Consider the following 21,938-nt stretch of genomic DNA (forward strand, 5'->3'; position numbering starts at 1 on the left):
GTACCGCCCATTAACCATTCACAAAGGATGTATTTTATAAAAAAATAAAAAATAAATAAAAACCTGCTCTCCTTATCGTGACCGCACTAAGAAGTCAACAAAATTGCATTAATTCTTTAGACATCTCCTTTGTTTATTGTTCCGCCCATAAAACGCAAGCAATGGATGACCATGTGCAATTATACTTTGAAATACATTTTGAAACTTTTTTTTGAGTCTTTACCTCTTTAAGACGCGGATATACAATCGTTTATATGTTCAGCCTATCTGGAGCCCACCGTGTGAGTGAGAGAGCGAGAGAGAGAGAGAGAGTGGGGGGGAGAGGGAGTACATGCTGAAACCATTTCTGCAGAAGACACAGAAGGAAAGATCGCACAGAAATAAACTGACTGACGTTGGTACACAGCTTGTGGATATTTTATTTATTTGCTTATTGATTGAATTCCAATGGACCACATTTTAAAAACATTCATGTGTTAATTACAGAAGGAAACACCAATCACCTGCAACCTTATTACCACAAGGGAAAAAAAGCAAGTGGATCGTTTTTCTCAGACATGTCTACTGAAAAACACGGTAGGATATGGCACTAATAATTGCGTTAATTCATGATTTGCTGCTTTATATATTGAATGAAGGTACTAGTTATCACTGGTTTTTTTTTTTTTTTTGCCTCCTATTATTTCGGGGGGTATGGTAACAATACAAGTGCTTCAAAGCAAAACTGGTCTACCCCCCTCGGCAGCAAAGCCCTCTAGTAACTGAATAGCCGCGGACCGGTTCAGGCTTGGGCTGGATGGGTCGCGTGTGGTTTATTGGCTGGCGTCACAGAAGAACAATGAATCATGGCGATAACTTGAATTTACATGAAAAGAAATGCGGCGGAGTTGAAAGAGCGCATCGGTCGACATAAATCCCCAGCGCTTTCATGTAACGGTTGGTTTTGGAAAGCGACGTCAGCCGTTTTCATTTTGTGCAAATAGCGAGACGCGAAGCTTGTCATACTAACTAAATGTACTCTTTTTACCTATTATTTTTACTGTATTTTAATGAAACAGCTAAGAAACGGCATGTTTTAAATCATCTGAATGCTCCAATGCATCAATATAATTATTGAATCTTTTTTTTTTTACTTGTTCTTATGCAAAGCGAAAACATTTAAGGAAAAAGCAGTTATTTTTTAATTGATTTTGAGGTATGGGTTGGGTAGATGTATTTAAAGTATGAATTTGTGGAAGTACTCTGTGGCATAGGGTTGCGGTCTTATCCCTGCAGAAGCACATAGAGTTAGCAAGTCGGTGCTGCCTCAATAAATTAATTGTGGCTTCGAGATATGCAATAAGTTTACTCCCAGAGCGCGTTAAGTCAACATGTCTTACCAGAGCGTCCGCCGCAATGTAGTATTGAAATGTCTTTGCCTCGCAGTGATTTGGAACGTACGATCATGTGGTCGCGATGCGCATCCTTGCGTATCAGTGGTTAGATTACAATACACAGTAATGCCGTTTAGCGTGGTTGCGTATCGGATAGTCGTTGTATATCGGACTACCATCTTTTTATTAATTCATCCATTTCTTGGGCAGGCAAGTGCTAGCATGAGGAGCAGAAACCCGTCCTGGATGGGAACCAAGTCTTTCGCAGAGCATTGTATGGAATGTACCTAATTAGATTATACAAGATTATTTGTTTTGCAGCGCTCTTTGTCGCCGTTAACTCAGTTTGCAGTCTTGACATTATTCCAGTAACGTCTGTGAAACGTCTTTCTTTAAAAATCACAAAACAATATGTGACTGCTGTAATTCTCCCCACATGCTAAAAAAACATTGATTAATTTGGTGGATTCAAGAGCATTAGTTGAATGAATTGATATCTGGTATGTACTGCATCGGCACCACATCAACCGGGGTGATCGTGGGCAAGACATTATCCTGGAAGCACTGAGTATGAACCATGAGCCAGCCTCGAACCTGTCCTCAGTCCATTGAGTCCATTGAAGAAAGACTTATCATAAAAATAATTGTTACGCCTAATTACCCTACCCTGATAAGGCAGTCTGGTAAATATGTAATAGATAGGCCTGTCAACTCACACATGCCTCTGGCATTACTCTGAACTCATTTGTGAAAGACACATTTCATTTTCAAAGTGAGGCTATCATCTTTTCATCTGGAGTTAAACTATTGAAAGAAAAATGCTCAGATTTAGGAAACTATCTATCTGTTATATAGATTACCTTTCAAATCTATCTACTATTATTTTTTTGGTTGATGCCTTTATCCCGGGTGACATTTAAGACATGATTGGTTACATTTCTTTTGTTTTTCCAACTGGAACACAGACAAGTGAGGTGACTGGCTCATGTTCATACACTGTCAGTAACAGGATTTGAACCCACAAGCTCAGGGTTTGAAGTCCAAACCACTATGTCACACATAATAATACATTTTATTTATATAGCGCCTTTCCCATGCTCAAGGCACTTACAGAATATAATAAAGAATGGCAGAATATACAGTATATAGCATTGTACAAACCAGATAAATAAATAAAGAAGATTAAGACAGTAAATTCTGAAAAAAACAGACAACATAATTGATGGTCTAGCACACACATACAGGTTACATTAGCATCTTGACAGAGAAGTAAACTGAGAGAAAGGTAATAAAGTCAAATAGAGCTAAAAGCCTTCCTGAACAGATGAGTTTTGAGTTGTTTTTTAAAGGAATTCATGGAGTCAGCTGACCTGATTAATATTGGTAGGTCATTCCAGAGTCTGGGCGCTATACAGCTGAAGGCCCTGTCACCCATGGAGTGTAGATTAGTGACGGGCACAACAAGATTACCAGAATCAGAGGACCTTAGTGGGCGGGCAGGCACATAGTGATGGAGAAGGTCACTGATGTAGTTTGGTGCGAGGTTATTTAAAGCTTTGTAGGTTATTAGTAGGATTTTATATTCGATTCTGTAGGACACAGGGAGCCAGTGAAGACGGAGCAGGATGGGTGTGATGTGCTCGCTGCTGCTGGTTCGAGTAAGGACTCTTGCAGCTGAGTTTTGAATAAGCTGGAGCTGTGATATAAGATTAGAAGGGGCACCTGCCAGTAGGGAATTACAATAATCGATGCGGGATGTAATAAAAGCATGGACAAGTTTCTCAGCATTATCTATCTATCTATCTATCTATCTATCTATCTATCTATCTATCTATCTATCTATCTATCTATCTATCTATCTATCTATCTATCTATCTATCTATCTATCTATCTATCTATCTATCTATCTATCTATCTATCTATCTATCTCATCCTTTTCTTTTTATATACAATATATTAGTTTTAAGCTAAGGGAAGTAGTGGCTCTGTGGCTAATGATCTGTGCCAGTGTCTGGAAGGTTCCCGGTTCAAATCCCATACAGGATCCTACTCCATTGGGCCTTTGAGCAAGGCTCTCAAAAATTGCTCCAATGGCACTGTACAATGACTGACCTTGTACTCTGACCCAAAAAGCTCTTGTAAAAAGAACATTTCCCCTCAGGGATTAATAAAAAAAATGAAAATAATTTTAGAATGAACATCACTTTTTAAAATTTGGATTAAAACAATATGAAATCAGCCATAAGTGACACCACTTAAGATCATGTATTACTTTACTAAAATGAAATTACATTTTTCACTACCAGAGTCGGCCTCCTTCCACTCAAGCCTTACAGGTGCAAAGCATTTCCCTAGATAAAATTGGAAACAGTAAGTGAAAATCTGAGATTTTTATTGGAAATTGCAACACTCATTTTTACTGTATGTATAAAACTCTTGTCTTTAGCACACTGGTGTTATCATACACCACAGGGTGGACAGTGTAATGCAGGTGAAACCATTTTAAAGTGTATCATTATCATCAGAGTAAGCGCATGCTGTGAAGCAGCAATATCTCTTTTGAACAGGCATCCAGGCTTAATATTTCTGGAGACTGAAAGTGTAAAGGAGAGCTTATTTGCAGCAGCAAGAGCCTGGGAATGCATTGTGCATATTGGCTACTTTCAGTGGAGATTAGCTGTCATTAATGTACAGAGAGATCTGAAAATGAAATGGACTGAAACTAAGCCACTATTGACAGAAATGCTATTTAAGTGAGACTAAGTGAAAAATCAACAATGGTATTCATAAGTTTAAGATCTTATCTGACTAAGATATGGTGAAGATGAAAGGATTTGAAGATAGCTTGACACTAATGCTGACATTTTAGAGAGTTTGCATCCCACTAAATCTCAAGTAGGATTGTGCTAATACAAAATATGAACATAAGGACAGATAAACTGTGTATCAGGAGTGCATTGACCATCTATTCTTGGAATAAGATGGCAACCAGATTAAAGTGGGAGAGGATTGGGCAGAGTGAAGTGATATTGATGTAATAAGACTGCATTACAGTGGTGAAGAGGGCAAGGTTAGCGGCCTTCTTATTCAAGGACATTAGTGGAAGCTTACATCCAGTGTTAGCTGCCTTTAATTTTACAGATTTGCACTTCCTCACTTTCACACTGTGTTCATTAATGGCGTTTCCTTCCTGAGATACATTCAGCACATTTACAGCTTGAAGAACCCTTTTTCATAAATATTGCTGGAGCAGCTACATTAGAGAAGTAGAATTTCATGAAACGTGAAGGGTGCGCTTTACTAATCTGGAAGGATGACACAAGTCTATTGACTGCTGGCCAATATATGCACTGCATGATTCCTAATATAATTGGATTATTGTGCAATTTTCTTATAAGCATGAATGGAAAGATAACAAAATTGACTGTTATGACTTAAATTGGGTCACAGTTGACTTAGTCTTTCTCACATATGTGGATGGATTTTATCATGTGTTTTGCTTTGGCTTGTAGACTAATGCAGTTTCGTCTGTTATGCAGACTCACATGTAAGGAATTTTTATTAGCAGAAATCTTAATTATATATGCTTGGGCTAGAAGTTCATGTATTTATTTATGAAGGTGAAGGTCAACAAGAGAACACTGTTGAGAGCACACTGAATATAAATAGATACTGTTCAAAACATTTCATCTTTGAAATGAATTTTAATTAAAGGCTAATTTTTAACCTGAATAAATCAGAGAGTCAAATGTGGAAACAGGAAGGAATGCGGGATAAAGTTGTGTTCAATACAAAGAAATCTGAGAAATTGGTAACTAAGTTTATAAGAAAGGAGGAGCGTGTAGTCAAAACAGTTATAAGTCAAAAAACCTCAAAAAGAAAATGCCAGAGGAAGTGGAATTCTTTCCTTCAAAAATGAAGTGTAGACAATTACATACATGCAATTGACTCTTAACTAAGTCAAGTCAAGTCAAGTCGGGGAGCATGCACTGGTACAGTGCGTTGCCGCTCCCACCACATGACGAAACAGCTCGGGATTCCAGTTGGCAACCCCACAGGCAGACACGCGGTCCAGTCCCACCCTGCAGAAATGACCCTCAATATGCCGCAGCCAGGTATTATGTGGGCGACCCCTTGGTCTGGTCCAGCCACTTGGGTCCCCAACAATGTGGATCCTGAGAGCTGGATCACCCTCTGGGAATCGCGCCACATGGCCATAGTGCTGTAACTGACACTCCCTCACAATGCAGGTAATGTGCCTCATTCGGGACTCCATGAGCAACCGCTCATTCGACACAAAGTCAAACCAATGGTACCCAAGGATTCTCCAGAGAGACACAGTATCAAAGGAGTCCAGTCTTCATCTCAGGTCACTGGATAGCGTCCATGTCTCGCAACCATGGAGCACCAGGACTCTAAAGACTTGGACCTTCATCCTTTTGCTAGATATCGAGAGTGCCACACACCCCTTTCCAGCGACCTCATGACCCCCCATGCTCTCCCAATCCATCTACTGACTTCATAGGAAGAGTCACCAGAGACATGAATGTCACTACCAAGGTAAGTAAACCTCTCTTAAGTAAGATGACTGCAAAAATGACACGACTGGTGACACTGTCTGTACACATGCAGAACGTGTCCCAGCAACCTTTAGCATCATACCAGCCAAGTAAATGATGACATCACCAAAATTTTAATAAATAATGGTAAAGAATGGATAAATCAAAAGAACAAAACATTAACAGAATCATGGCACTCATCATCTTCCTGATTAACCATTTGATTGGCTTATAAATCCAAGTCCAAATGCCTAAATATACCAGGAATGTTTTGTTATAATTGGCTATTATTACGATTTTGTATTAGTGTGCTCTGCCCAATTTGTTGTTTTTTTTATTATAAAACTAGGTGGGTGAGCCCACTAAAGAACACTAATAAATTATATATTTGTTTATAGCGAAGGAGTCTACATTTTTTAAAATCTGTGGTTTTATCTGAGCATCAACTACCCTCATTGAAATGTTAACCAGTACACCTACCTCTGCTTGCTAATAATTCTTTTTTCTTTGCATGTATATAGCGCTTTTCTCACTACTCAAAGCGCTCAGCAATTGCAGGTTAAGGGCTTTGCTCAGGGGCCCAACAGAGCAGAGTCTCTTTTGGCATTTATGGGATTCGAACCGGCAACCTTCGGATTGCCTACTGCAGACCTACAACCTACCTCTGCTTGTTCTAATTATAGCGCCTTCTTACCATTCCCATTAGGTCTCTAACAGTGGGTCATTGTATTGGACCTTCAGTGATAAAAGTCACAGTTCCACAAAGATGTGGACAACAACACTATAGTGTAATTGTGATTTACAATTGAATTTGTATGAAGACTCTCTATAAAGAAAGTCAAAGACATCTGGGACAAGCAAGATTGAAACCCTAATTGAAAATCAAGGCATGAAGTGTACCGTGGAACTTCAGTCTCGTAAAAAAAACAAGATTCTGGAGCACAAAATTAGTGCCCAAATCCTGAGCACTAGTGGATGTCAAGATTAAGCAAAGTGTAGTGTGGATGTACTCTCTTAAGCAGGATAAACGACCTAACGTCTCAAAAAAAATCAGCAGAGGGCACCGGGCAGGGTGGGTCTATTGCTAAAATTCAGAAGAAGAAGAGATACAGTGAAAAAAAAACACCATCAAATTTCAGTGAAAAGAAGTACTCCATATACATATATATTTTTTTGTATTTGGTCCTTTCCCCGAGTGCTACTGGAAATGACTGTTTCGTCACATTTATTGGTGAAGAGTCTTTTATCATCAATCCACTTGCTCTCTTCACATTCTGAAATGCCTTTTCCTAGTTTGCAGGCCTCAAATGTATTATTTCAAATGTGGCTGCCTTGCACAAAGTAATACTTCTATAAACGATATAAGCAGAAAGGAAAAACAAAAAACATCCCAACACAGTCACTGCCAGTGTAGTGTCTGCATGTCTCAAAGATGTGAAAGTTCAATTAACTGTTCACTTGACACCGTTTGAACGAATGATCTGTAAGTGTTTATATGTGTGTTCATGTGTAGGATGGGTCGGTTTAATATTTCACTGGTATTGTGTTATAAATCTGTGTAAGAGTTCTAAGCCTATACTCTGCAAGAATAACAATCTGAATGGGTTGTGCCCTGCAATAGACTGGTGGAGAGGAACCAGTTTGATTGTTTTAACAGAGTGAGCACAATTGCAACACTCGCTTCTCTTCTTGACCATTAATGCAAATAGCACCCGTCTCTCACAAGGGCCTCACTGCTGAGAAGAGTTCCTAAAGATCATCTGTAACAGGCTTAAAGGGGGATATTCAAAACCTGAATTCATTCTGATTTTAGAATGGGAAGATGCTTCATTATTGATCAGTATGCTGCTGCTGGAGTATGTGAATTTCCCATTGGGATTAATAAAGCATCTATCTATCTATCTATCTATCTATCTATCTATCTATCTATCTATCTATCTATCTATCTATCTATCTATCTATCTATCTATCTATCTGTCTGTCTGTCTGTCTGTCTGTCTGTCTGTCTGTCTGTCTGTCTGTCTGTCTGTCTGTCTGTCTGTCTGTCTACCTTTCCACATTTGGGTCTTGCTAAACACCTTATTCCACCAGGATAGGCTCCACCTGCCTTTGATGCTAAAATGGGATTAGGCATTGTAATAAGTAAAGAAAACTCGTGACAACTACACAAAGGTTTGGGGAGTAGTCCCATATAATGTCCAGCCCTAGGACACGATAGTAAGCATAAGATCAAAACAAAAGCAGTTTGACAAAAAACAGAGGTTGACACAGGGCTATTTATACAAAAGAATATCAGGAAGTGAAATCAAAATATATGGATGGAAGTGACGTCATCGACATGTTGACGGAAAAGACGTCGTCATGTCGGTGCCAGAAGTGACATCATTGAGTTGGGAGTCGACTCAGGAAGCAGTGAGTCATTATTTTCCTTTGTCGGTTCTGTTAGTAGACAGAGAGATATGTTAGTACCATTATTCACACTATCGTCCCTTGCGGTTTCACTCACCTTAGGGCTGGTTGGCTGTCTCCTAAACACACGTGTGTGACAGTATGTTTACAAAATGAATCCAAGGACAAATGGGAATATTATGCATGTAATTTAAAAGCTACTTGAACAAGGCTACTGTCATGCACCCGTGAGTACACGTCAGCATCTTTCTTCTGGCCATGACCCCTTCCATTTTCCCTTCAGTTGCCATTTGGCTGGAATGAGCATAGAAGATTAGTATCAGCGCAAAGGGATGATAGATAGATAGATAGATAGATAGATAGATAGATAGATAGATAGATAGATAGATAGATAGATAGATAGATAGATAGATAGATAGATAGATAGATAGATAGATAGATAGATAGATAGATAGATAGATACTTTATTAATCCCAAGGAAAAATTCACATACTCCAGCAGCAGCATACTGATAAAGACAATATTAAATTAAAGAGTGATAACAATGCAGGTATACAGACAGACAATAACTTTGTATAATGTTAACGTTTACCCCACCCAGGTGGAATTGAAGAGTTGCATAGTGTGGGGGAGGAACAATCTCCTCAGTCTGTCAGTGGAGCAGGACATTGACAGCAGTCTGTCGCTGAAGCTGCTCCTCTGTCTGGAGATGATATTGTTCAGTGGATGCAGTGGATTCTCCATGATTGACAGGAGCCTGCTCAGCGCCCGTCATTCTGCCACAGATGTCAAACTATCCAGCTCCATACCTACAATAGTGATGGCAGTCACTAATCCTGTTATTTAATTATGGATTTGAGAAAGGGAAAAGGACAGAGTTTGACATTGTGAACTGTAATTTAACAGGTTAAGATTAGGAATGAAGCAGGCGAACATATATACCAAACAGCAAATGTAGGAGTAGTCAAGGGCTGCAAAAAGTTTGGCACATTCTGGCATAATTCACCAGATGTGTGCAAGATGAGAACTGAGAAGTGAGACTCTGTTACTGAGTGACATCTGCCCAGCAAAATTGCTAGTATTAAGTTAATATTGTTGTCATACATTACACCTAATTTGAAATAAGCCTCAGTTGATGGCAAGTATTTGGTGTGAATAACAACAATGTTTAAGGCGATAGGCATGACCCCCTAACCACCCCCCCCCCCCTTTTATATATACTGTAAGCTAAATGATTATCTTTTTCACTGTCATTGATCCAAACATTTAAAATTGTCGGGTTTCTATGGAATCCGTGATGTGTGAGTAGGTCACACAGAACATATTTCTACTACCTTCTGAACCACAAAAATCATCAAATCTGGATACAAGATGATTAAACTTGCTTTAATTTCTATACGGTTACAGTAGATTTTTTCAATTAGAGTGTGTTAGATTTCTTCCCTCTCGTTGTCACTTAGTCATCTTTCTTGGTTAGCCTGCCAGCCTGCTTTGCAGAGATCAAGTGATTGGCCTTACACAACAACCATTACATAAAAGAGGCTATCCAATGGGATCCGAAAACTGCTTGTTTGTATGAGGGGGTTGTTGCAGAAAACAACTACATTGATGCTGAGTGTAGAGCATAATTCATAAACCTTCATCCTCAAGATTGCCTCTCTAGGCTACTAGGTATATTTTGACAGATATACAAGATAGGAAGTAAAAAATATTTATAGCCAACAAATTGCATTTTCCTCAACAGGCTCTGGAGCAAAAGGTAATAAAGCAGTCATGAAACAATAGTGTGGACAAGGTTTACTTGGGAGGAAAAAATATGTAATAAAATACATCCAGATGTAATCCGTGCTACAAATCTTCTCACACTGAATGATGCGCCCATTTCAAATAATATGATTGTTAGTTGGATATCAAATTGGCAAGGCACAGGCACAACATGCTGAGTCTGTGATTTGAGGCCTTAGAGCTTGCTGACATTTTTCCTCCTGTGTTGTTTTTGTGGTTCTAGGGGTATTGCAATTATGCATATTGCAAATTTAAATCATATTTATCTTCTCTTCAGTTTATTAAAACCCATGAATATTATATATCAGCTCAGTTATTCACTACATTCTGTATTTCATCTGTTTATATTTTTAACCTCAAATTAACATTTATCAAGATAGAGGATTGTGTACAAAACACATACATAAACCCATAATTCTGCTTGTGTCTTTCCAGGCAGAATATGGCATTTTTCAGCATATGAACATTTGCATGAAAAGTTCTCGAAATATGCATAGCCTTGATCTTTCATACACATGTTATATAAAAGTTAAATAATTCATTGCTTGGCAGGCAGAACTGAAAGTCATGCTTTTGAAAAGCCAAGTCCAACTGGACATTGCAGCTGCATGGTTCCCAGAGTGGCACTGCCATAAAATTAGCATTGGCACCTAGATGATAATATAATATATTTTTGGAGGAAATCAAATATTGAAACAATATATGCCGTATCTTTTTAATGTGATAATTGTAACATTAAGACAAAGCAAGTCAAAAGTTTTTTTTGTGCTAATGTGCTAATACATTATATTTTTTATAGCTGATGTAATGCATCCCTTGGCATTGAGCCCACCAGCTCAATGAAATGAAAGTCACAGCTAAGAATTTTATAAGAAACATGAAACAATTCTAAATTGCTGCAGCAAGCGTGGTTGTTGAATAGAGCCCTCGTCCTTGCATTTACCTTTAAGTTAAAATATTTTGTTTTTATTTCACTTAAATATCAATAGCTTGGGTTAGTACCCAGAGACAAATTAAATGTTACAATGATGTGCTTTCTGTTAAATCTTCACATTTGGTACTTTATGGCCTCTAAATGTTGAAAATAACAAGTGTATGAGTGAACTTGTTTTACTCTATAAATAACATCATGGTTGTTTAAAATACATGCGTGCAGCTTAATTTGTTTCCTGAAATAAATGAATGTAATCTGTCTTGTCAACCTTGTGCTCAGAGTGCAATAACACCTTCTATCAGCTGTCTGCTTCACAGGCCAGTTCTTCAGTTTGGCTCTCTTTTATTTTTTGTTTTGTGTTACATAGGATGACTTACATACAAAGCTTTAATAAGCTTTGAATTGTGAATACTGCATTATATAAAAAGTACATTGTGGCATAAAGAGTATTTGCCCATTTCCTCATTTCCTTTATTATTGCAAATTTTTTGACACTCGGTGTTTGAGGTCTTCAATCAAAATCTGACATTATAATTGCCTTACAGATGAATGAACTGACATCATCCTGAAGAATTCTCTGACATAGAGTAGAAGTCCTCAGTCTGCAAAGCATCACGCTACCATCACCATTTTTGACTGTTAGTATGATGTACATACTGTGGAATGCTGTGTTTGTGTTACTCAGGATGTAATGAGATCCATGTCATTCAAAAAGTCACTCTTTTTTCACATTTGTCCAGGAAAAATTCTCCCAAATATGCTTGTGGATCTTTAAATTGCTTCCTAGCAAATGGCAGACAAAGTCTCCCATTTCTGCCTTTGCTGATGCAAGAGAAGCTTGTCATTCTTTGGATGTTTTTTGGGACTTTCTGGATGATATCACATTTGGAGATTAGGGCTCTCAGTGTGGTTCATGGAGCTCCAGAGCCTTAGAAATAACTTTGTAATCCTTTACAGATTGACATTTACCACTTTTGGTCCAATTTCCACGAGACATTCCTTTGATCACGGCATCTTTCTGCTGACAACTTTACTGTGATGGTAAGAGAGTTTAGTTCCAGCTACCGCAAATTATTCATTGACATTCAGGGGTTTATCTAGGGGTCATTTCTTTTTTATACAGGGGCTTTTGGTGTTGGATAACTTAATTGGATCAATTCAAGAGTACGTAAGTACCTGTTGTCAAATATTATATTTTGGTTGATATTCATCTATGCACCTGAAAACTTTTTTAAAAAGTGTCAAAAATGTCATTAACAAAGAAAGTCAGGAAAGAGGCAAATGCCTTTTCACAGCACGGTAGAAATCAAAGAAAGATGATGACTACCTGCTCTGCCAAAATTTCTGATAAAACGTGTGACTCCCAACCATTTCCAGCTCTGGTGATGTCAACCCCAGAATTACTGTATATTTTATATACATAGTAAAGATGTATGCTTATCTCTTATATCTGGCTAACTCACAGGCAACAAGTTTAATTATAAAGAAAACAGATTCATAAACAAGAAGCACCTGTAGTCAGTGAGTAGTAATGTAGCATCTTGTAAGTAAACACAACTACTCTGCAGCCCAGATTCCATTGTGAGCTTGATTCCCTTAACTGCTGTATGAAAATTGTAAATAGGCGCCTGCCTACAATAACTAGCTCCTATGAGCAAAGAAAAATAATGACACAGTGAGCTGCAATAGACACAAAAATGCTAAAAATATGGTATAAGCCAGCAGCATAAAGCTATAAAAAGAAAAAAAATAATTTAACCAGAATAAAGAGCAATTAAGTTAGTTGTTCTACTTTATTTGTTTTACTTTAGAGCAAGTGTCCCTATTAATTCAGATCAAACCAAATCTCAGAGATGGCAATGCATGTAAGCTCCAGGGATGCTGATGATGAAGAAATGCTTCAACACATCAGTAGCGTAGCTAGAGTTCATGCCGTTCAGGGCAGGGTGGTGCTTCAATTTGCCGTCCTCCAACATATCTGAATATGTTAACATATTTAAACATTAAATGAAAATGACATATAGAGAAAAATTAAGATACATTTTGCATAGATTTATTCATATATAGAGAAACAGTAATAATTTTTCACATATAATTATTTATAAGCATCAACTAGACAAGAATATAGTATAGACGCACTGATAAGCCGTGTTCTAATTATTAGTTTAATATAATTATGCTGCGAAAACCAGAACCCGTGTAGTGTACAAGTGATAGGTGCAGAGCAAGAATACATTCAGATTGATAACGAAGCAAAATTGTAAATTGTAAATTTCCTAGAAATTATTATCGGTGTAATGTTTATTTTTGTTGTTGCCACATAAATTTCAACTGCTGTGTCTGATGCCGTCACAAAAGGACAGCCTGAAAATTAGTTTTGAAGCATTTGTGGATTAAAAATCAGAGAATTTTACTTTTGTCATTCATGAGTGATTTTTGTCCGAACCCTGCTGCTTACGCACAAATTGTACTGAGCCTTTTGGCCAATAATGCTGCCCCTAAAAATGTACCGCCTGGGGCGGACCACACCTTCCGCTCTCCCCTAGCTGCTCCACTGCAACACATGCGAACAATGTACAGAAGTGATGTTTGTCATTAATAAAAAATTGTGACATGGGCTATGACAGTCATAACTTAATGGAGACAGGCTTAGGAAGTGACACTGAGGAGACGCCAAAAAGTTGTGCTACTGTCAATTGCAGAAACACTGCAGGAATGACATAACTCACTAACTAAACCACAAGAAATGCAATAAGAAAACACAGAAGACAGAAAGAACCTGGCACTATATTGAAGAAAGTTCTTGGTATACTGTGGCTGTTTTTTCCAGTCTTACTACTGATTAGAGAGTTCTCAGTTTTTTTTATTATGAATGAGTGTTGTGACCGCGAGCGGCTAAAAAAAATTTGTTCTGGCAGTGGAGATGACAGTGTATGGTTTGAAGGTCTAAATAAAGGCAGAGTTGTTAAACAAGCTGATCTGCAGCTGTGAATTCTTTTCCTTTTTAAATAGCTAGCACTAGTCCTGCAGTTCTTCTAATCTCAAACACCAATTTTCCTCTTCATTAATCTTTCATTTCAGAACCTTCCAAACCCTAAAACTCCCTAACCTCTCTCTTTTTCTGTTTTCTTGTCTCTTTTGTTGTCTTCTTTCAGTCTTTTTGTTTTTGTGTATGTGAGATCTGTGACTCAGATACTGTCACCATGCTGTTCTTGAAGTTTAAAAGCAATAGTGTGATGACATTATGGGCTTATCAGCTACCACAATATGTGACCAGCACAGAAAGCCGTTGCTGCAAAGAATGTGTTAGTGGGCACAGTGATGTTTAGAAAAATGATGGAAAAAAAAACAAAAATAACAACTCAAAGTATATATACAGTAAATTGATCTGAAAAACATCAGAGTGTTCTCAAACGGAAGAAGCTCTAACATAGTAAGAAAACATTGGGAAAGAGCAAAGGATGGCAACCCAGTATATTAATGAAACAATCTTAAGATGTTCACATGGGCTCTGATGATGAGAAGATGCTTCAGCACATGGCAAGTCATTAATGAAAAGTAACAACATGTTAATTAGCGATTGTAAAATTTTGATGATTTAAGTTTACTTTTATTATTTATTATTTTTTGCCATTTGGATTTGTTGATGATGGTATTATCAGTGCTTCCATTTGAGTTGGGTTACTATAATGCCACACATACTTGTATGATGCCATTGCTTCAATCTTATTTAAGTGTGATCTGCATGCTTCGTCATTGTTTGAAGTTTTTACAAAGGAAAAAATGTTTTGTATCGTCTAAAAAAAACTACATTCTTGACACTTGACTTTTGGGTACTGGTCTGATCTTTCCAAACTACTCCTTTAGGTTTGCCCATTAAAATTTTCGTCTTACTCTAGTTAAGTGCTGATGTTTGTAGGGTACTTTGCGTGGGAAGATTCAACCTGATGACAACAGTGACATTGCCTGAATAGAATGCCTTTATTTGATGTGTTTAAATAAAATGCCAAGCATCTACTGTTTACTTTCATGTCTGCGTGCCTCCCAGTGGGCTGATTTTGATCAAATTCTTTATATTTAATCCACATTTAAACTTCAATTTATTGGAAATGTGCAGTTTCTCTTGACCTGAGTGCATTGTGCACAGTTTTAAGATTTCAAAAACTCCCATGTAAACCCATTGATGAATTTTCAGAACCATCTATTTTAAAGCAGAGAAATGTTCTGTGTGATCTCAGTTAATTAATAATTACTGTTTCTAATTCAAAAGACTAATAAAATAGAGCTGAGTGAAATAGGCGTATCAGGAATGAAAAGATAGGAGGACACATATGGCACATGGACAGCAACATGAGTGGAAAGGTGGTTTGCAGTAGGAAGGAGAAGAACAGGAAGGCCAAGAAAGAGGTGGAAGGATATGGTGATAGAGGAAGCAGGAGACAGAGGAACAAGGGAATGAAACCTGGAGGAAGTGGCACAAGTGGAAGAAGCTTTACATAAGGTGAGGATGAAGCATCGAAGACGACGGAACGTGGCTAACTAACTAGCTAACTAGTTCACCTTGAGAGATCATGTCATGATATGTATTTATATCCGTCTCTTAGATGAATAAACTAGACAAAAGTTAGAAATGCTCCAAGCCTGAAAACATTTACCTTCCCAAACACACCCGAATGTCAGGTCATGTGTCAATTTCTAAATTCTTGTCTCTTTTTTGTGGACGGCAGAAGTGCATGCACATCCTTTATTTTATAGTACAAACAATATTTCAGGACTGGGAGTCTTTTTTTACCAAACTGCGTGATCTGTTTTAAACCTGAACCAGGAGTCCATGGATCCCTGGGCCTGAGAAGACATTGGGTTCCCCTGACTCAGCCAGAACCAACCTACAGACATGTCAAATAAAAGTGTGCTATTCAACCAAATACTGTACCAATATTGATTTGTATTTATAGGACATCAGCTTATGATTTAATTATTCTAGCATAATTTACTTCCCTACAAATCTGCTGAAAATAAAGCAGGTTTAGAATTTGGATGGATGGATACATGGAATGATGTACAATTTACTTGAGAATAATTTGTGTTGGGATTGGTGTGGTTTACAACAAGAGATGACAATTAGGGACAATGGAATAACCTATACATGCTTTGTATTCCATATAAAACACTAATGCAGTAAAAATCCACGATAACACACCTCACAATAATATGAATTATAGAATAACACAATCAAAAAATCTTAGTCAGTAGCTCAGTTACATTGAGAATGTTTTCACTAAAGCTGAACGAATGGAGAAGCACTGGGTTTTGTTGATGCACAACATACAGAACTGGAGCTGCTGATGCTCACAAGCTGTGCTCCAAATATCCAGCAATTCTGTAGCACTAAAATCACAACAATCAAGCAGTCAACATTATCTCTGTTTAATATTCTAACTGAACCAGTCAATGTAGGTCAACTTATATCATCGGGTCTAAATACAGTAGAATACACAAACAGACAAGAAATCTAGGATAATGTAAAGTGTGATCTATCTATCTATCTATCTATCTATCTATCTATCTATCTATCTATCTATCTATCTATCTATCTATCTATCTATCTATCTATCTATCTATCTATCTATCATATAGCACCTTTCAATATTTTATAGTTCTATCTATCTATCTATCTATCTATCTATCTATCTATCTATCTATCTATCTATCTATCTATCTATCTATCTATCTATCTATCTATCTATCTATCTATCTATCTAATAATTAATAATTGGTTTGTCCTGCCCTCTACAGGAAGGGCCTGTATGTCTCAGAATGCCCAAAGTTCACAAGGCCCCCTGAAGGACCACTGGAATGGCAATATTATCCAAAACCTAGCCTTTCACAGCATCCAAAATCCTTACCACCATCACTACCACCCCTGGATTCAGCTTCATTTGGTTTAATTTTCATGAGGACCCTACTGACCTGTGGACTCCTGGTCCCATTTGAGGATCCATGTATGGACCTGATACAAAAAATGGCTGTTTTGTAAATATGTACACTTCAAATTCATTGTCCAGTCATCTATTTCTTGAACTGTTTTTAAACTCTTTTTATTCCTTACAAGTATTTGGGAATATAGTAAAAAAAAATTATAGGCCAGTTTTAGTTTTATAGCTTCTGAAAGTATTCAGGCTGTCAAGCTGACTGCATATTTGTAACTCTAGTAGTTTTTAAATACAGTATGAAGCTATTATTTAGAATATTTTTTCATATTTTCTTTACTAGAGTATATGCTGTGCACTGCACCAAAGAGTTGTTATAGAATATAGAATTGCTAAACAAAGTAATAATAAAGCTCAGTTATAGAAACTATAAATGCCATTACCTCAAATACAGTTTAATGTACAACGTAAACAAATTTTATAGAACCAAAAATATTAGTTTCATTGTCTTTCTGCTTACTTAAATTTTACAATGAGTAACGTTGTTTCAGTCTTCTGTTCCATGGCTGCTGTTACCTTTGATTTTGATTTCCCATGCTGTTTAATTTATCAGTGATGCCCCCCACCCCACTATGAGCTAAGAGACAGAACCGTCGTTCCTTATATTAGTGCTGTACATTATAGTCATTTTTAGTGCTGGAGTATCAATCAGGGCAAAACAAACAAGAATGGGGAGGTCGTAAAGAAAGAGAGAGTTGGGGGTTTTGATAACATGGGTAAAACAAATATAGATATAAAGTGTATTATAACTATTTTTAACTGAATTTTCTTTTATTTATTTATTTATTTATTAACCTCAATATTCAGATTATGCTTTGAGAGAAAAAAAAACAAAACTAGCTTTGAACTGTTAGGCAACTGAACATTCAATAAAAATTTGAAAAATAAATGGCAGTCACAGTTGTACTACATGTTCTTGTTCAAGAAGATCAATCTATCTACTGTACATTGCTGGCGACAGGCAAATTTGATTGACAATTAATCCAATGGGTGAGAAAATTCACTCAGTCGGAACAGAGGTTGCAGGCGCACAAAGACAACATTTCACAAAGACACTGAACTTCTTGTAGTGATGTTGATTCATCTTCCACTACAGCAGCAGATTTTGTCCAGGGGTAATACATGGTTTGATGAAGTAGCTTTCCAACTCACTTTGTTTTAAATCAGCCTTTCTGCTCTAATCCTGTCCAAGGAGACTGTTCAACACTGCAGCCGATGCTGATGATTAATTTGTAGCATATCTCCGTCCAATGGATAAGGAGCCATCTTCATCATGGAATCGGTCTGGAACCGTGTAGCAAAGCTCCTTCAGTTTCTCTCTCACACTCAGTTGGTACTCAGGTTCAAGAAACTTAAGATGTTTATGTTTCGGATCTAATATTGTGGCTTTCAGTAACACATTTCCAGCAACTTGCGGAGCCCACCGCCTAATGCATTGTTTCAAAGACTCTTCCACTGCTTCTTTAAAATCAGACACTCGCGTGAACTCTCTGTCCTGTACCCTGAGAGGAACTTAAGACTGAGATTAAATCTTGAACACTTTGCCAGTGGTCATCTATCAGTTCTGGAGTTCCTGCTTCTGGTACTTTGGTTACATTCCAATGTGAAAGAGTATCTAAAGCCAATCTCTGTTCAAGCAGACTCTCAAACATTTCAACGACGTAATTCCAGCACATACTACAATGCTGAACAAATTTGTGTCTGGGTACATTTTTTGCTCTTGTTTCTCCTTAAGTGCGACTGTCCATGGTTTACTCGAACCATGTTACTTGTGTTATCATGAACACAACCTACCACATTCTTAGATGTTCATCCATCCATCCATTTTCCAACCCGCTGAATCCGAACACAGGGTCACGGGGGTCTGCTGGAGCTAATCCCAGCCAACACAGGGCACAAGGCAGGAAACAATCCTGGGCAGGGTGCCAACCCACCGCAGGACACACACAAACACACCCACACACCAAGCACACACTAGGGCCAATTTAGAATCGCCAATCCACCTAACCTGCATGTCTTTGGACTGTGGGAGGAAACCGGAGCGCCCGGAGGAAACCCACGCAGACACGAGGAGAACATGCAAACTCCATGCAGGGAGGACCCGGGAATCGAACCCAGGTCCCCAGATCTCCCAACTGCGAGGCAGCAGCGCTACCCACTGCGCCACCGTGCCGCCAGTCTTAGATGTCGACAACCATTTATCAGTTTCCTTTTCCAGGCATTTGGCAATGTCCTGTGCTGTGTGTCTTTCATCAAAGCTGCATGTTTCTAATACTGTATTCTTAATTGCCCATTTGTTGGCATAGAGTGACTTGTTATTTTACCATAAGAATCAATGGTTAGAGAGGTCCACAAGTCAGTGGTGATATCAGCACTTTCTGTCTTTGAAAGCTTTAAGGGAGGATAAGCTCATCTACTCAAGCAGTTGTGTTGTTTCTGCAGGGTACACGGTATTGGGGTTCAGTAGAATGCCTGAGATCTTTAAAGCCTTCCCCCTCTACAAAACTAAAGGGTAGCATGTCTTCACCAAACATTTCAGTTACTAGCTATACACGTCACACTTTCATTTAGTATAAATGAATGAAGTAGTGTTACTTTGGCTAATTGTCACCTTAGATATATTAGTATCCACAGGCATTTTATTTCCGAAAGAAAGTTGGTGACCCATTGCCCTTATTGTGTTAAGTTTGTGGAAAGATCAGCCCAGCTACAGACAGAGACGCAGACCCACAATGTCCAGAACGCACACTCTTTATTTTTCTCTTCTCCTGCACACAGCACAGTACACAGCACACAAATCACCCCCAATTAGATTCAGTCCCATCTTTCTTCCTTTCTTTCTCCTCCACTCTTCTTATTCTTCTGCCACCTTCACTCCTCCACACTCAAGCTCCATCCTCTTTCACCCGACTCCGGCTTGTCTAATAGAGTGAGGCGGCCCCTTTTATAATGCCCTGGATGTGCTCCAGGTGCTCGGTGATGATGGGCACACAGAAGCACTCCGGGGTTTGCCTGGAATTTCTGCCGGCAGCACTTCCTAATGTGGCAGACGTTCTGCAATCCAGGGCTCTACAATCCTCCGGGCGACCCCTGCTTGTGGCCACGAGCCCCAACAAGGTTGAGCTTTTAAGTTCTGATCCCGTGGCCCCCATGCAGACCAAGTGGCTGCCCTCTCGTGGTCCAACGGAGGTATTGTCCCTCTACTGGTCCTTCCAGGCATCTTGGCTGGACAGGCTCCCCCACCGTCTGCCACATGGTATATAAGTTTTATTAGGCACATCTTGCACCAAACAATGCTTTGGTCAAGTTGTTCAAAATGTCTCCGCACCTCACCACATTTCTACGAGGTCATTGTCTCCACTTACAAAGCTAGTGCATGTCAGACGGTGGTGCAGCTGGTCTGGGTAGTTGGAACGTTCTGCCAACCCCCAAATCTTCTTACCCAATCAGAAAAATAAGTACATAAAACCCTGTGCCAATTTAACTGCCTTGTGATTTTCCCATTAAAATGAATCATGTAAACAACACACTGTATTGTGCTCGTTTGGCACACATTAAAAAGGACTCGAATTTCAATGTATACATTTTTTAATATATCTCCAGTTTCATTGTCGTGTGCTCGGGTACACTTTTGAGTGTTCAAGTTCAAGAGCACTTTTAGGTACTCGAGTGCTCAAACACTCATTCCCATCCCTAGCTCAAATGGTGAGATAATGTTCTCCCTACTTATAATCAAGGACAAGGTGTATTCTGCAGTGTGCACCTGCAGTCTCTGGATCCATTTCCATTTACTCATTTGTGTTGAGGCCTTTATCCAAGGCGACTTACAACATTTATGATACAATTGGTTACATCTGTTTTGGCTTAGCAGTTCGATCCCAGCCAGGTCAAGTGACTCGCTCATAGTCACACAGTGCCAGTAGTAAGATTTGAACCCACAATGTCAGAGTTTGAGGTCCAAAGCCTTAACCACTACACCACACTGCCTACATTTATATGTGGATCCAGAAAGTGGTGCTCATAATATTTTCCGTAAGTTAAAATCTTAAAAGATATTAGTTCTTAAAACATTTTAGTAAAACAGTTCAGTTCAACTGCTAAACTGAATCTTCAAAGGTTCAGTTCCTCTTGCGGTACCTTTATTGTGGGCTTTGTGTTGTTGGGGTCTCATCAGCCCATAGATGACTGGTGGTGTCAAAGAAGTAGTGTCTGTCAGCCTGCATATCTTATACATTTAACTTCCTTTAATGCTAAGGATTATAACATTTATCACTCAATGCATTAACAGTGAATTAGGGATTCGGTATACTCAGTTTCAGACGGCATTTCAGATTTTCAAAATGCAGACTTATTCACAAAAGAGATGGCTGCTGCATTATCGTATGACCCTGTGATTTATACATGAAGTGCTCTTTTTCTTTAAGTGCACAAAGCCTATTTTCTTCACTCTGCTCTCAGATGTGCTACATCCTCTTTTTTCACTTTATGTAATTTGAATTTGCAACTTGCCTAATCATCAACACGATTATTTTAACTCTTTGGTAACTGGTTAAAATTGGGTTTGCAGGGTCATGCCTTATTTATAATGGGCAGGCATCCATTATAGTTTGCTATAGACTGGTTTCTGCCCCCTTAGGATTTTTTTGACAACACTGATGGTGAGAGACGTTCATCTGTAAAATGATTGATTGAACGGTTGGAGAAATAAAGCTTGAGTCATTTAACTATTGAAAGGTTTATACTTGTGGCCACAGTGATATATAGGTGAATTTCCCCTTGTGATTAATAAAGTATCTATCTATCTATCTATCTATCTATCTATCTATCTATCTATCTATCTATCTATCTATCTATCTATCTATCTATCTATCTATCTATCTATCTATCT

At 38.3% G+C, this 21,938-nt stretch overlaps 1 protein-coding gene across 1 annotated transcript in view; it reads left to right on the forward strand.

Annotated features, from left to right (window-relative positions):
- Positions 1–315: 315 nt before the first annotated feature.
- Positions 316–21,938, forward strand: part of prrt1 (proline-rich transmembrane protein 1) — a 57,772-nt gene continuing 36,149 nt past the window's right edge. The window contains exon 1 of the mRNA XM_028801106.2: positions 316–576. Within this exon, the coding sequence (XP_028656939.1) occupies positions 558–576 (19 nt within the window). The 5' untranslated portion in view covers positions 316–557. The remainder of the gene's footprint in view (positions 577–21,938) is intronic.

The sequence above is a fragment of the Erpetoichthys calabaricus genome, chromosome 1, assembly GCF_900747795.2.
Source record: "Erpetoichthys calabaricus chromosome 1, fErpCal1.3, whole genome shotgun sequence".
Lineage (NCBI taxonomy): Eukaryota > Metazoa > Chordata > Cladistia > Polypteriformes > Polypteridae > Erpetoichthys > Erpetoichthys calabaricus.